General features: G+C 48.2%; 6 protein-coding genes across 6 annotated transcripts; 1 reads left to right on the plus strand and 5 right to left on the minus strand.

Moving 5' to 3' along the window:
* Positions 1-1104: 1104 nt before the first annotated feature.
* Positions 1105-1599, minus strand: AO090003001283 (uncharacterized protein; the record flags this gene model as incomplete). Its single annotated transcript, XM_001820297.3, has 1 exon — positions 1105-1599. One exon carries the CDS (start codon positions 1597-1599, stop codon positions 1105-1107), a length of 495 nt encoding a protein of 164 aa, XP_001820349.1.
* Positions 1600-4286: 2687 nt separating this feature from the next.
* On the minus strand, positions 4287-4925 carry AO090003001285 (uncharacterized protein; the record flags this gene model as incomplete). Its single annotated transcript, XM_023235253.1, has 3 exons — positions 4287-4297; positions 4359-4491; positions 4659-4925. The coding sequence occupies 3 exons, from the start codon at positions 4923-4925 to the stop codon at positions 4287-4289; spliced, it is 411 nt and encodes a 136-aa protein (XP_023090289.1).
* Positions 4926-5303: 378 nt separating this feature from the next.
* Positions 5304-5966, plus strand: AO090003001286 (MBL fold metallo-hydrolase; the record flags this gene model as incomplete). Its single annotated transcript, XM_023235254.1, has 1 exon — positions 5304-5966. The coding sequence occupies one exon, from the start codon at positions 5304-5306 to the stop codon at positions 5964-5966; it is 663 nt and encodes a 220-aa protein (XP_023090290.1).
* A 434-nt stretch (positions 5967-6400) lies between these two features.
* AO090003001287 (uncharacterized protein) lies at positions 6401-7506 on the minus strand (the record flags this gene model as incomplete). The annotated part of the gene is made up of 5 exons (XM_023235255.1): positions 6401-6653; positions 6704-6762; positions 6816-6898; positions 6946-7355; positions 7400-7506. The coding sequence occupies 5 exons, from the start codon at positions 7504-7506 to the stop codon at positions 6401-6403; spliced, it is 912 nt and encodes a 303-aa protein (XP_023090291.1).
* Positions 7507-7632: 126 nt separating this feature from the next.
* AO090003001288 (uncharacterized protein) lies at positions 7633-8951 on the minus strand (the record flags this gene model as incomplete). The annotated part of the gene is made up of 3 exons (XM_023235256.1): positions 7633-7734; positions 7875-8627; positions 8673-8951. The coding sequence occupies 3 exons, from the start codon at positions 8949-8951 to the stop codon at positions 7633-7635; spliced, it is 1134 nt and encodes a 377-aa protein (XP_023090292.1).
* A 615-nt stretch (positions 8952-9566) lies between these two features.
* On the minus strand, positions 9567-11699 carry AO090003001289 (uncharacterized protein; the record flags this gene model as incomplete). Its single annotated transcript, XM_023235257.1, has 13 exons — positions 9567-9766; positions 9814-9894; positions 9942-10007; positions 10061-10233; positions 10283-10404; positions 10452-10619; positions 10765-10883; positions 10949-11003; positions 11054-11100; positions 11160-11349; positions 11395-11413; positions 11462-11581; positions 11632-11699. The coding sequence occupies 13 exons, from the start codon at positions 11697-11699 to the stop codon at positions 9567-9569; spliced, it is 1428 nt and encodes a 475-aa protein (XP_023090293.1).
* Between the last annotated feature and the right edge of the window lie 392 nt (positions 11700-12091).

A 12091-nucleotide genomic window follows, 5' to 3' on the forward strand; every position in this document is an offset into this window, starting at 1 on the left:
CCCTTGCCTCGCCTATCATCTGGCCCATGCCCCTGTTGTTCCAGGCATTGTAGAAGAGGATTCGCGTCGCGTTGGTCCTGTAAAAGGGAGGGATCGCAATGCCTTGACGTTTCGGAGATCTGGACCGTCCTTTTGACGCAATCGAGGACGTGGACGATGGTCTCTGCACAAACGGATAAAGTTACTTCTCAACGTGACCGGAAGCACCTGACGTGATATTCCGCACGTGGCACGTCAGCATTATTTTCTACTGAAAACTACAGAGTCAACGTCATTCTACACTTTGTGTGGCAGGAGTAATTCAAGCAACATGATCTTATTTCATTCAATATTAAGCGAACTTGTAGACATCAAAAATGTTCAAAGTCAGTCTGTATCCCGTCATCGACATTCACCCCTCATCGCCCTCACTAAAGAGGACCCAACGAAAGGCAAACTTCCTATCGAGGAGTTTTGTTCTCCAGAACCAATCAGTCCGTAGACCGAAGGCAACACGTCGCCGTGGGATAAAGACTGGACGACGGTCGTGGCAGGTTCTGTTAAAGCTTTTCGATGTAATGAAGAAAAAGAAGAAAAAAAATCCCAAAGGAATGTTCGCGATCGGCCTTTTTGTAGCATCTGTGGGTCACGTGTTAGGGCCGACATTCTTCCGCCGCCAGGCACCTAATCTAGGCGATCAGGCACAGATCTACGAACGTAGCCGAGCCAGGCCACAAGGCCCACTTTAGTTTTGTTAAGAATAGGAGCTGATCTTATTGCTTGGCTGTCATCGTCTAATTCTCTCACATGAAGGAAATATCACTATCACGGCCGAGTTCCAAGCGTCTGGACGATTGTCGCGGCCAGTCAAGCGACGTATATTTACAAGGTAATCCCCGTCGCACGCCCGTTCGGGGTATTCTGCCATCCTTTTTTGTGTTGTCGCCCCTTGTTCGTCCGGTCCACTGTGCCGGAAGTCTGTTTAGCAGGACAGCTATCCCAGCGTGCGTTGGGAGAAGTGAAGAATATGGAATCCGTAAGCAGTTGTGAAAAGAAAAAACTGTCCGAAACCTAGAAACCGAGTCAGACCTAGCCACCTCGCTCCAGAAAGGAGAACATACCTGCTCAGGATCCAATAGCCCCTTGTTGGTGATTCGACTTCCACACTCCTCCCCCAACAGCCGCCGTAATACCCAGAGCAATAGCCACCATTGTCCCTAATAACGCGATCGCAATGACCGCCTTCACAGCTATTCTCTGCTTCTTCGGCAATGCCCTCAGCCAGTCACAGTGTCTCTTCTTTTCTGTCCAGAGCTTTGAACTGCGGCGATTATCTGACTCCCCGGATGGTCGATATGCACTGACGCCGCCGGTTTCCAGATCAATGGCTTCGGGTACTTTCAGGGTGGAATTCGGGGTTTGTCCAGTGAAGTTTTGCGTCGCATGGCGATAAAAAGGCGAGCAGGGCTTTGCACCGATCGTAGGATCGTAATCTGGAACCGCGGGGCTGGGGGGCGAGACGAGAGCTTCGGTCTCTGGGCCGTCGTTGAGGCCTTTAGAGGATGTGACGCGCTTTTCCTCTTTCCATGTCCCGAGGGCAGCGAGCGCGGAGGGTGCCATCTTCACGGTTGTTTGCGAACACAGAGGGGTAGGGATAGGTCGTATAGAAGAAGGTCAGGCAGGGTAGTCGTAGGAGGTTCACCCTGCAAATCCTTCCCAGAAGAGACGAAAAGAAAATAAGGAGCGACCGCAGTAGTAATAAAGAGTGAAACAATAAACTTTCGCCGTTTCAGCCCTCAAGCCATGTTGGGAAGGGTCGATTGGGTTTTTCCTTTGGGAGAATGATTTCACGGAAAGGAGTCCACGTCAGTATTTCTGCAAGACTGGGTTCATCTCATAATGATGGAGTGAAGTTATTATCCACCTAACAGCGTGGCCAGTGGTTTCAAGTCATGTATTTGCGTTTCTATTTCCAGGGGAAATCCATTCCTCATTACCCTCTGGGGCCAATCAGGGGTGGCCCTGAGATTGCCCTGGCAATTTACGGAGGACACTAGTCTAGATCTGAATTAGGGCGGTGTGGCGTGTTCCTTGTTGCTTGACAGCATGCGCCACATCTGTGGGGTCTGGATGGGTCTGTATTTCAGTATCTCAACCACTCGGTGATATCAGGTCTCGTCAGTGAGTGGATTTACAGGAGTACGGGGGACTCAAGTTGGAGACATCGATAATTTGTTATTTACATCTTAAATACTTTTGAGAGTTGGGCCAATGGTAGTGCTGGGTGGGTTCAACACTCAGGTCACCACTGGCCATATTGCAATGTTGGAATATATATCCCGGCTGATTGTGATATATAATTCATTGGTAAATTTATAGCGGAGGTACATACTACCACACAATATGATAATATGTCTTTGCTACACGTAAGCATTGTATTTACTTTGATAGGTTGATCTCTTAACACTTGAATTACTTTTCAATTTATTATCTATTTAATTTCCCGCTTCTTCTCCGATATCTTTACCAATTTAGCTTACCCCTATATCACAGGTGCAACGGAGAAAGTATTGGATTCGCTATTCTTCCAATAAGTCCATAGGCGACAGGATTACCCCAGAAGCACAGATTATCTACCTAATCAAGTAAACCAGAATGAACCATCGTTTAGGCAACCCCATTCTCAACGTGGCATTGAAGTGCCAAATTCGACGCATTGAACCAGACTCCAGACCAGAGGCGAGAAAAGTCTTCAAATTGCGCCATTACTTAAGCTCTCGACTACGAGGCTTGGCAGAACGTTGCCAATAGTCTAATTCCCTCATCCACTTCCCCTATTCTTCTCCAGTGCCCCAAACTTGACATAGAAACCGAATACGACATCAATTACCTCATCGCGACCGGTATATCAATAAAATTACAAGTCTCGAACGATAACAGGACGACGTTACCAAGGATACTGTCCACACAGCCCATGGCAACGACGGGAATGAGTTGCACGTCTCGCCCAGGAATCGCGTCGGAAGGGAATGTCTCGTCTCAACCTTGGTTAGACGAGGAATGTCATAGACAACAGAGGAAAAGAATGAAGGGCAAACAAACCTTCGGACCTGATTCAGGGGTCAACATAAAGTGGGCACGAGTTTATCCCTTGGTTGCCCCTGACAGGTAGCCCGCGGTATGCTGGAAATCTTGCTGTCGGGTTTTGCTCTAGTACTGTATAGGCAGTAGTTTCCTTTGTCTTAAGTGCATCAATAAGTCGTAGGAAATTGTAGACATTACCCTACTCGGTATAGGGCCTATCGCTCACAGTTCGGGGCAACAATTGTGGACTTGTCTGCTCGCCCGCAAGGGCAACTCCTTTCTTTCCCTTTTCCTTGCAGGTTCCAAGAAACAGGTCTGGGGCAATAATTGTATTCTGATACGTGACATCAAGGCCTTGTATTCATAGAACACATCAGACATAATATTCTCCATAACAGGATTGCCCTCCTACGACTTTCAAAATCCCCCTGATGTCAAGAGCCTTGTACACGACTTTGAGACTATACTGAATTAATTTCTTATTTAAGATGGTTGAATATAAGTGGCTTTTTGTTCCCCACGAGGTTAACCCTTTGAGTTCATGGTTTATGTAGACAATCAGAGCCTCTACTGAGTGATCGAGGCTGCAGTCTAGGGTTGCAAAATCTGCACCGAACCCGCAGCGGTGCGGATCGAAGCCGAGATCTAGCATCCGCACCGGTTTCGATATTCCTCGGATCGCTGCAGATTCAACCGATCGTATTACAGAGAATACTTATTGGAGGTACATAATTCCGTTAATATTCGAACAGCTGTATTGATAAATACAAGTCTAACAAGACTTTGGGTAATCATTTCTTTTTTCTTTTCTGTGTTTCCCTGATGAATTAATTCTATCTTACTGGTAGTTTACATGCTATCGATTTTCTAATGTAAATTGTATCTTCTATATAAGTGTACATAGTGGAGAGCATGAGTATGACCCAAGACGGGCTTGTCTCTCACCGTCATAGGTGGTTATATGTAGAAAATATACATCTGATTAAAGCTCGCTATCTGGACAAAGGTTCATAGATGCGATAGTCATAAGGGCCTCAAATATTTCTATTCATCTTTCCTTGTCCATTCTATCGTTGCATAAAATACTATGTTCGACCAAATATGACCTCGCTGCTTGGATTAGAAGAGTCTAAACCAATGTCTCAAATATATAGATGCTTCTTGAGAAAAGCGATATGCGCCAGCACATTAACCTCGAAGTCTCCCCCCTGATGTCTCGTTGTTTATAGCTTCGCTACCATGGTTTTCATATTTAGTATTCCGCCGTAGGCTACTTAGAGGTCCTCAGTTCTCACCAGCTACCGTATAGACTCTCTCAATTGGCCTCATACACCACCACCTCAGCTCACCCAACCATACAGACCAATAAACCCAGTTAAGAAACCCCCCTTCACAAATCACCGCCGACACCCGCCCACCCCAGATCACCTATACGCGCCTTCATAAACAACCGGCACATCCTTCTCCCTCCACGCTTCCAAAACCTCAGGATACTCCATAGGAGGAATCATCCCATTAATCCTCCAATAATGCCTCGGATGCTCATAGAGATTATACTCCCACTTAATACCCTTAGGACCCAGAATCGGCCTCACGATATCATTAACCTTCCTAATGAACTCGTCCCGGACCTCCTCAGAATCAAACTTGCCGGCCGCGTGATCCATATGGAAGAAAACGGCATTCGGGGGATATTTACCCCCGCTGTAGAAATTGCCCTCGCCGGTTTCGTGGAAGAAAACATTAATCCAGAAGGCGGGGATACCGTAACCTATGTAGAGGTCTGTTACTTTTTGTGCGATGGTTGCCTTTTCCTCTTGGGTGAGGGTTTTGGGGGATAGGTAGAAGGTCCAGCGGGGCATTGTTGGAGGGGTGGTGGTTGGTTGAGGTGGAAGATTAGGAGTATGAATATGTGGAGGGTAGTGAAAGGGACGTTGAGTGACTTACTAGAAGATGGGGTTGGTTGTTATTGTATAACCCTTGGAATATATAGTGTCTGTAGTAGTGTGATCATCGGTAGGGCTATTTCTGGGATTACTGATGCTCCCGGCCTGTATCCAATCCATCGTGGGGATACAGCATAATCACCGAGGTGGAAAGCCACAAACATTACCAATATAGAGAGATTGTCTACTCGATTTGACAAATCCGATAAATTCGGTAGAAGCCTACCGAGGATCACTACTGTGGTACTTTGATGGTTGACCTCACTGCTTTTCCCGTAGACGGTTTATTTAAACATGACCGAGGCCAAACCACACACCAGCAAACATAGTAAAACACCACATTCTCAGCCAAACAAACCTCCATCTACATATAACACCATGAGTTCACTCCTCAAAGCCGACGTCTGGGTCTCCTCCCGTCTGCCCATCGCCATCCAACGAGACGGCCAATCCAGCGCCTTTTCCCCAATATCCTGCGCCCTCATCCACGGCACCTACGAGGCAGTCCTAGTCGACACACCAATCTCCACTACCCAAACCACAGACCTAACCAAATGGATCGAAGAAACCGCCCCAACCAAAACCCTCAAATACATATACATCACGCACGGGCACGGCGACCACTGGTTCGGGATCCCGCTCCTACTGAAGCGATGGCCGTCAGCACGCGCAATCGCCACTCCGGCAACAGTCGCCCATTCACAAGGACAGCTTGAGCCGGAGAAGTTCATCGATATCTGGACCCGGTTTTTTCCTGGTCAGATCTATCAGCCGCAGAAGACGGCGGAACCGTGGCCTTCAGACACTTTCACGATGGAAGGTCATGAGTTCCGGATTATTGAGGTCGGACATACGGATACGCTTGATTCGACTGCGTTGTATACTCCTGATATTCATCTCGTCGTGGCTGGGGATATTGTGTATGGGGATGTTCATCAGTTCTTTTGGGGAGGCTAATACGACGAGTAAACGGCGGGAATGGCTGAGGGCGTTGGATACGATTGAGTCGTTGAAGCCTCATATCGTGGTTGCGGGTCATAAGAGGGCTGGGGTGGTAGATGGCGTTTTCAAGATCGAGAGTACAAGACAACATAACCTTGCGTTTGAGGAGGCAATTACGACGACGTCAAGTCCGGAGAAGCTCTATCGCAGGATGCAGGAATTGTTCCCGTCGAGGATTAATCCGCATGCTATTCTAGCTGGGGCGAAGGCTGCTTTTGGGCTGAATGCATATGAATTCAAGAAGACTTTGTAGAGTCTGTTTTGTGTGTGGATTACAATGTATCTGACAGGGCTGGGGAGGTTGTTTCGTGGTATTTTCCTATTCTGAATAATATATCTACTCATCAAAGTCTAGTCATTAATATCGTCAAACATATGGGATCATAGTCTTAAAGGCTCCGAATACTCCGCGGAGTCTGCAGACTCACGTCCCCCTCCACATCTATTCTCATCGGCTCCATTTCATCCATGTCGTCATCCTCTCCCCAGAAGTCTTTCAGATCCTCGACTCTCCATGCTGTAGCCCAACCAGTCTCACGCTCAATACGTGCCAATGTTTCAATAATTGCCGTGTGTTCAGAATGATGAGACATGGCTTTACCAGCTAGCCAGAGTGGTTGGAGGGCGTTTGTCCAGCAGCCGCTGATATACTGATTAGCAACATTTTGATTAGAAGGAGTGAAGTAACTTACTGATGGGTATTAGAAGCGGAGATAGCGCAGATTTGCCTGGCATGCCAGAGGACGGATTTCTAGAGTCGTATTAGTATAGCACCAAACAAGCTCTGAAGATAAGGAAACATACCGGCCGCCGGGAAAGAGAAAGCGTCTTCGGCTTCCGCTGAAGCAACAGTAACGCACACGCGTGATACAACTGATTACCAGAGACTAGACTCATCAGTATATGTCAGAGCAATGTCCCCAGAAAAACATACTAGCAGCTCCATTTCCATACAGTACCGTCGGAAACGGCCTCTCCTGCCCCGGCCCCGCTGTAGCCGGTATGACAAAGATCGACTTCATCTGGTTCGGCCGATTATCGTACCACTCTTCGACGCTATCAAAAAGGCGTTTCCACCGATGCACGTAGGTATCTCGATCATCTGGACTGCCTAGGTATCGACAAGTTACACAGGACGGAGGAAGTTGAGATGAGGGATTGAAGAGGACACCGAGTGTCTGTGCGCAGAGGTACACGGTATAGTTTGCGTAGGTATCGAAGGCGGATATATTGGAGGCTAGGAAGTGCTGGGATGCTTCGGCCGGACTCATGTCTTTGGGGATCCAGTGGTGAATGGGGATGATGGTTTCTTCTTCGGAGATAAGACCACCGCAGACGTCTGATCTGTTAGGAACTATCTTATGGTGTGAGAATTGGGGGATAATTACCCATTCGTGCGAAGCACCAGAAGAGCGCCTGTTCTTCTTTTCCAGAGAATCCGTTGATTTCGGCTGCTTGGATTAGATAGGCGCAGCCGTCTAGATGTCGGCGCCATTCTTTGGGGTTACCTGGCAAATGTTAGGAATGTCTTGTCTATTTGAAAGGATAGGTGGCGCACAGCTTAGCATTTCCAATACACATAAGATCACACAGGACGCTATCACTGGCGTCGTCTTGCTCTCTAGCTCCGGGAGGAGGAGATGGATTGCCTCCTGGTACAAGGAAAGGCTTTCTGACTGGGACTTCTGATTTTGTTTTCGCTCGATCTGGCGGGCCGATAAGGCTAAGATGGAATAGCGGAGATGTGGCGATGACTTGGCCATCTGAGGGTAGGTCGAGGCAAAGTGACGATGGCTGTCGAACATGTCCAGCTGACTGGTCAGTAAAGAGATTAACTACACCGGCGTTGGGAGTACTACACACCCATAGACAAATCTCATTGAGATAGTTTTGCCACAGCACATTTTCCCGAGTTGGTGAGAGTTCAAATGGACGGCTTGGTCTCGAGTAGTTGTTTACTTCACTTGGATGCAACCCATTGGGAGTCACCGCACCGGACTCTGAAACTGACGCTGGTGAGCTACACCGACTAGGGATGTCCGGTCGGGCTGTCCAGAGCTGTCGATTCCGCAGCGTAGTATGAAGCGCCTCATAGGCGGATCCAGGAAGAAAGACATCATTGACTGGATCGGAGAAGACACTGTGATCAAAGAGAGGAGAGGCAATGCCCTGGTAGGCTTCCTGGGCAGCTTGAGGGAAGGAGGCTGCATTATTGGAGAAGTTTCGTAATGCAGTGAGCTCATCAATTACAAATTCGGGACTGGAATGCATATACGGATGATTAGGTGAAGCGGTATGGGGAATGTGATTGGGAACTTCGGTGGTGGCCTCCTCGTTGCAGCCGCCATCGCGTTCATGGTTGCGGACTTCCGCAGCCGGGTAAAAGGAAGCATTACTCGATAGCGACGGGGAAAGACCCTGATCATCACAGGGATGGAACTCAGACTGAGGCAACTGAGCCTGGGTCTGATCCGGATAACCAACAGGTAGCGGTGAAGGCGCCGAAGCCTCCTGCTGTGACTCCTGCTGTGGTTGAGCAGACGGCGCCCTTTCGGGCAACGTTTGCTCTTTACGAGCACGCTCTTTTCGGGCCGAAGGAGGATCAACGTTCAATATCTACTCGGTCAGCCAAGTACAGCTTCCATAATAGCAGAAACCCACCTTGAATTTACTCTGCCGATTATTCCGACCAACTGATTGGTTCATCGACGGATGGCCGGGCTCGAGGACTTTGATATTGGCCTCTCTGAACGAACCTAGTACGCGCCATTGGCACTTCTCACCGCGCCGTCTGCAGCCGGTGCATGTTGGCTTGGACTCGTCACCTGGACTATCGTGAGCTTCTGGGAAAGTACTTCCAGGGGGGAATGATTGTCCCACATTTTCGTCTGCGTCTACTGCAATTGATACATCCGGTGCGCGTACGCTTCCGGGGAGCATGACGCAAGGAGTCAGTGTCCTGAGGCATGGCGGACATTGTGATTGAGGTGATTGAAGGGACTAACTAGATCCATGATACGGGGAAAGGAATGGAAAGTCTATAATTACCTGAAAAAGTAAGTTTGGGGTCGTCAACAGCGAGTCGGGTAGATTACCGGATTAGGAACCGATAACCGCCACCTGGTTTGATCAAATGTGGGGAAAACACGGGGATGACCTCTGAAATCTCTGCTGTGGGGGTGCCCAGGAACTTATTCTTATACTTTTATCCGGTCGTCGTATGATGATGTATGCTATTGTAGAATCAGGGATACAACTTAGTGGTGCTGCAGAATTTTGCCATGTGTTCCAGAACCTTTCTAGTTAAACTATGCAACTCTTAGGGCTCAGTAGGATGCAATTGGGAATTTCTGAGTATATTAGGGTTCTACAGTCGGATATTGAAACAGGAATAGCTTCATATATACTTTGTCTCATGCCCTTGAAAGCGTAATTATAGTATAAGAATATACGTAAAAATATGCCAAGGAGACTTTCCATTATTGTACACTAAATCCATAGCACCGCTGAGCTGTAAGCCCTTCGATATCACAAACGGAACAGAAACTAAACGATCTATTCTACATGCTGGACACCAGCAAGTTCGGCATCCTTCTCTCCCACGCGACGCTCCGCATCGCCAGCAACGCCCATCGATGCGTGCCAATGAAGTTTCACCTTCTCGCCAGTAAACAAGTGGTCGATTTGTTCCAGAGTGAGGTTGCGCGTCTCGGGGTAGAAGAAATAGATGAGAGGGATGAAGCAGAAGTTGAACACTGGTACTGTTAGCGCCTATTATTCTATATAGATGGGTAGTACATACCTGCAAAATAGATATAAGTGCGGTACCCAACGTTGTCAATGCTGACGGGAGTGATTTCCACCACCAAGAATGTAAAGATCCCTAGATTTATTAGCGCGGTACATTGAAGATAACTGGAATAAACGTACAGTTGGTTGCCGTAGCCAATGCTGCGGATCGGGTACGAGTGGCCAACGGCGAGTATTCCGCAGGCACTGCCGAGTATTAGTATCCTGAATCTGGTTTTGATAATAAAGGATGAACGTACAGAGCCATGGAATCGCAAGCAAACCCACTCCGAAGAAGAAGTTAAACAGGAACAGCATGACAGTGGCTACCAGACCTGCGGCATGACCACCATCCCAGACTGTGCCGGCCAGGATAGCCATGCACGCACATTGTCCGATCACAGCGAAAAGCATCAGCTTCCGACGACCGAGCCTGTGAAATTAGCCAAGTACATTTTACACGGAAACAGTATTGAACATACCGATCAATCGTCCAGATAGGGACCAAGGTTGACACAAAGTACGCCACACCATTGAAGCCTGCCAATAACAGCGCCAAGTTGTGGCTCATTCCGACAGACTTTTCGAAGATAACGGTATTGTACTATTTGCATTAGGCTATGAGTCCTTCGGAGATGGACGGCTACTCACATAGGTGATCAGGTTCACACCGGACAACTGTTGCATCATCTGTCCGCCCATACCCAGGAGTGTCCGATGCAGAAACTTCTGGGGACCGTTTTTGAACACCATCATGAACGAACTCTCTTCTGTAGCGGCTTGTTCCTCCCTGATAGCCTGTGTGATTTCGGCGACATCCTGGTTAATGATTGCGTCGTCCTCCGTAATGCTGTGGGCGTTGGGTTGAAGAGACCAAATGATACGACGGGCTTCGCTTTCTCGGCCATGTGCAATAAGCTGACTTGTTAGTTAAGGAATCGCTGTTAGACTAAGAGCAACTTACCCAACGAGGTGATTCGGGCAAGCCAATGATGCCAATGAAAGTGACGATAGCGAAGAGAATCTGAAGGGCAATAGGGAAGCGAAATTGGGCGTCGTTCTTGACGTAGCTCATGCCATAGTCTGTTTTGTCAGAGATTGCCGAGAGAAAGAGACAGAAGGGGAACAGAATATTGCGCTGAACTTACCGACCCAGTACGCCGTCATGACCCCGAAAATATTGATACACAGTTCAATAGCGAGCTATAACACGTAAGTAAAGCACAAAACCTACGCCGAAGGTGGAGACCTACCCCTTTCCCTCGGCTCTCAGGCTTACTCAGTTCGGAATGCCAAACCGCTATTGAACGTTAGCTGGTCCGCCGGACACGAAAGCCATAGCCAGGGTAAGGTACGTACGGATAGTACTAGTGTTGAGTCCGTTTCCAATCCCTGCCACAATTCGACCCACGATCATATGGGGAATACTGAAAGCACTGCATTGCAGGGCAGCACCAATTGAGAGGATCACACAGCCAGCCATGATACACATGCGACGTCCAACCTTCTCACCCCAAAATAGGGCCATGAGGGCGCCCAGGAAACAGCCCTATAATGGTCAGACCTAGCCCACATGAAGGCAAGGGTGACTCACAATCTCATAGATGGCAACACTGATACTTCGTTAGCCCTAGCCAAAGGATTGTGCTGGTTAGACTTACACAGTTCCTTGCAAAGTCGCGCTGCCATTGGCACCCGTGTTGGTGTTAATCTCGGGAAATGTTCGAACGAACGCGTCTCCCGACAGGAGACCTGACATGACACCTTGATCATAACCGAAACTGTTCAGTCAGTACATACATCCTGACTTTGGGCCTGAATGTAGTCTCACAGAAGGAAGCCACTGCCAGCAGTGGCCGTGATGGCCAGAGTCAGCGGCTTTCCAACAAGAAATGTCATTGTTACCGCTGGTCCTTATTCAAGTCGTGACTTACGTGTTTACCGCGGAGAAACATCCAAGTTCATGGGACTACTTCTACTTTTATATATCGTTGTACCCCGGAAAAAAATCGGACGTCATAGCTTGAACTCTTCCGTGTGTTTTCGTTGGCAACGGCCTGGGAATTGCGGGGCCCCAGGGCTCAAGGTTCTCGGAGGCGTAACATGGAAAATGGCGCGGCATTTAAACTTTCGTATAGTCGTCCCTATTTTGTGAAACTCAGCCCTATCATTCACTCTTTTGCCGCCTACAATCTTGACTATTAGCCCTGTTACTTTAAGATATCTTATTAAAGAGAACCCTCCGGTAGATTAAAAGAGCTTAGACCTCTGAATATGCCATGGGGGCCAAT

This window comes from Aspergillus oryzae, chromosome 2 (assembly GCF_000184455.2).
Source record: "Aspergillus oryzae RIB40 DNA, chromosome 2".
In the NCBI taxonomy this organism is placed as follows: Eukaryota; Fungi; Ascomycota; class Eurotiomycetes; order Eurotiales; family Aspergillaceae; genus Aspergillus; species Aspergillus oryzae.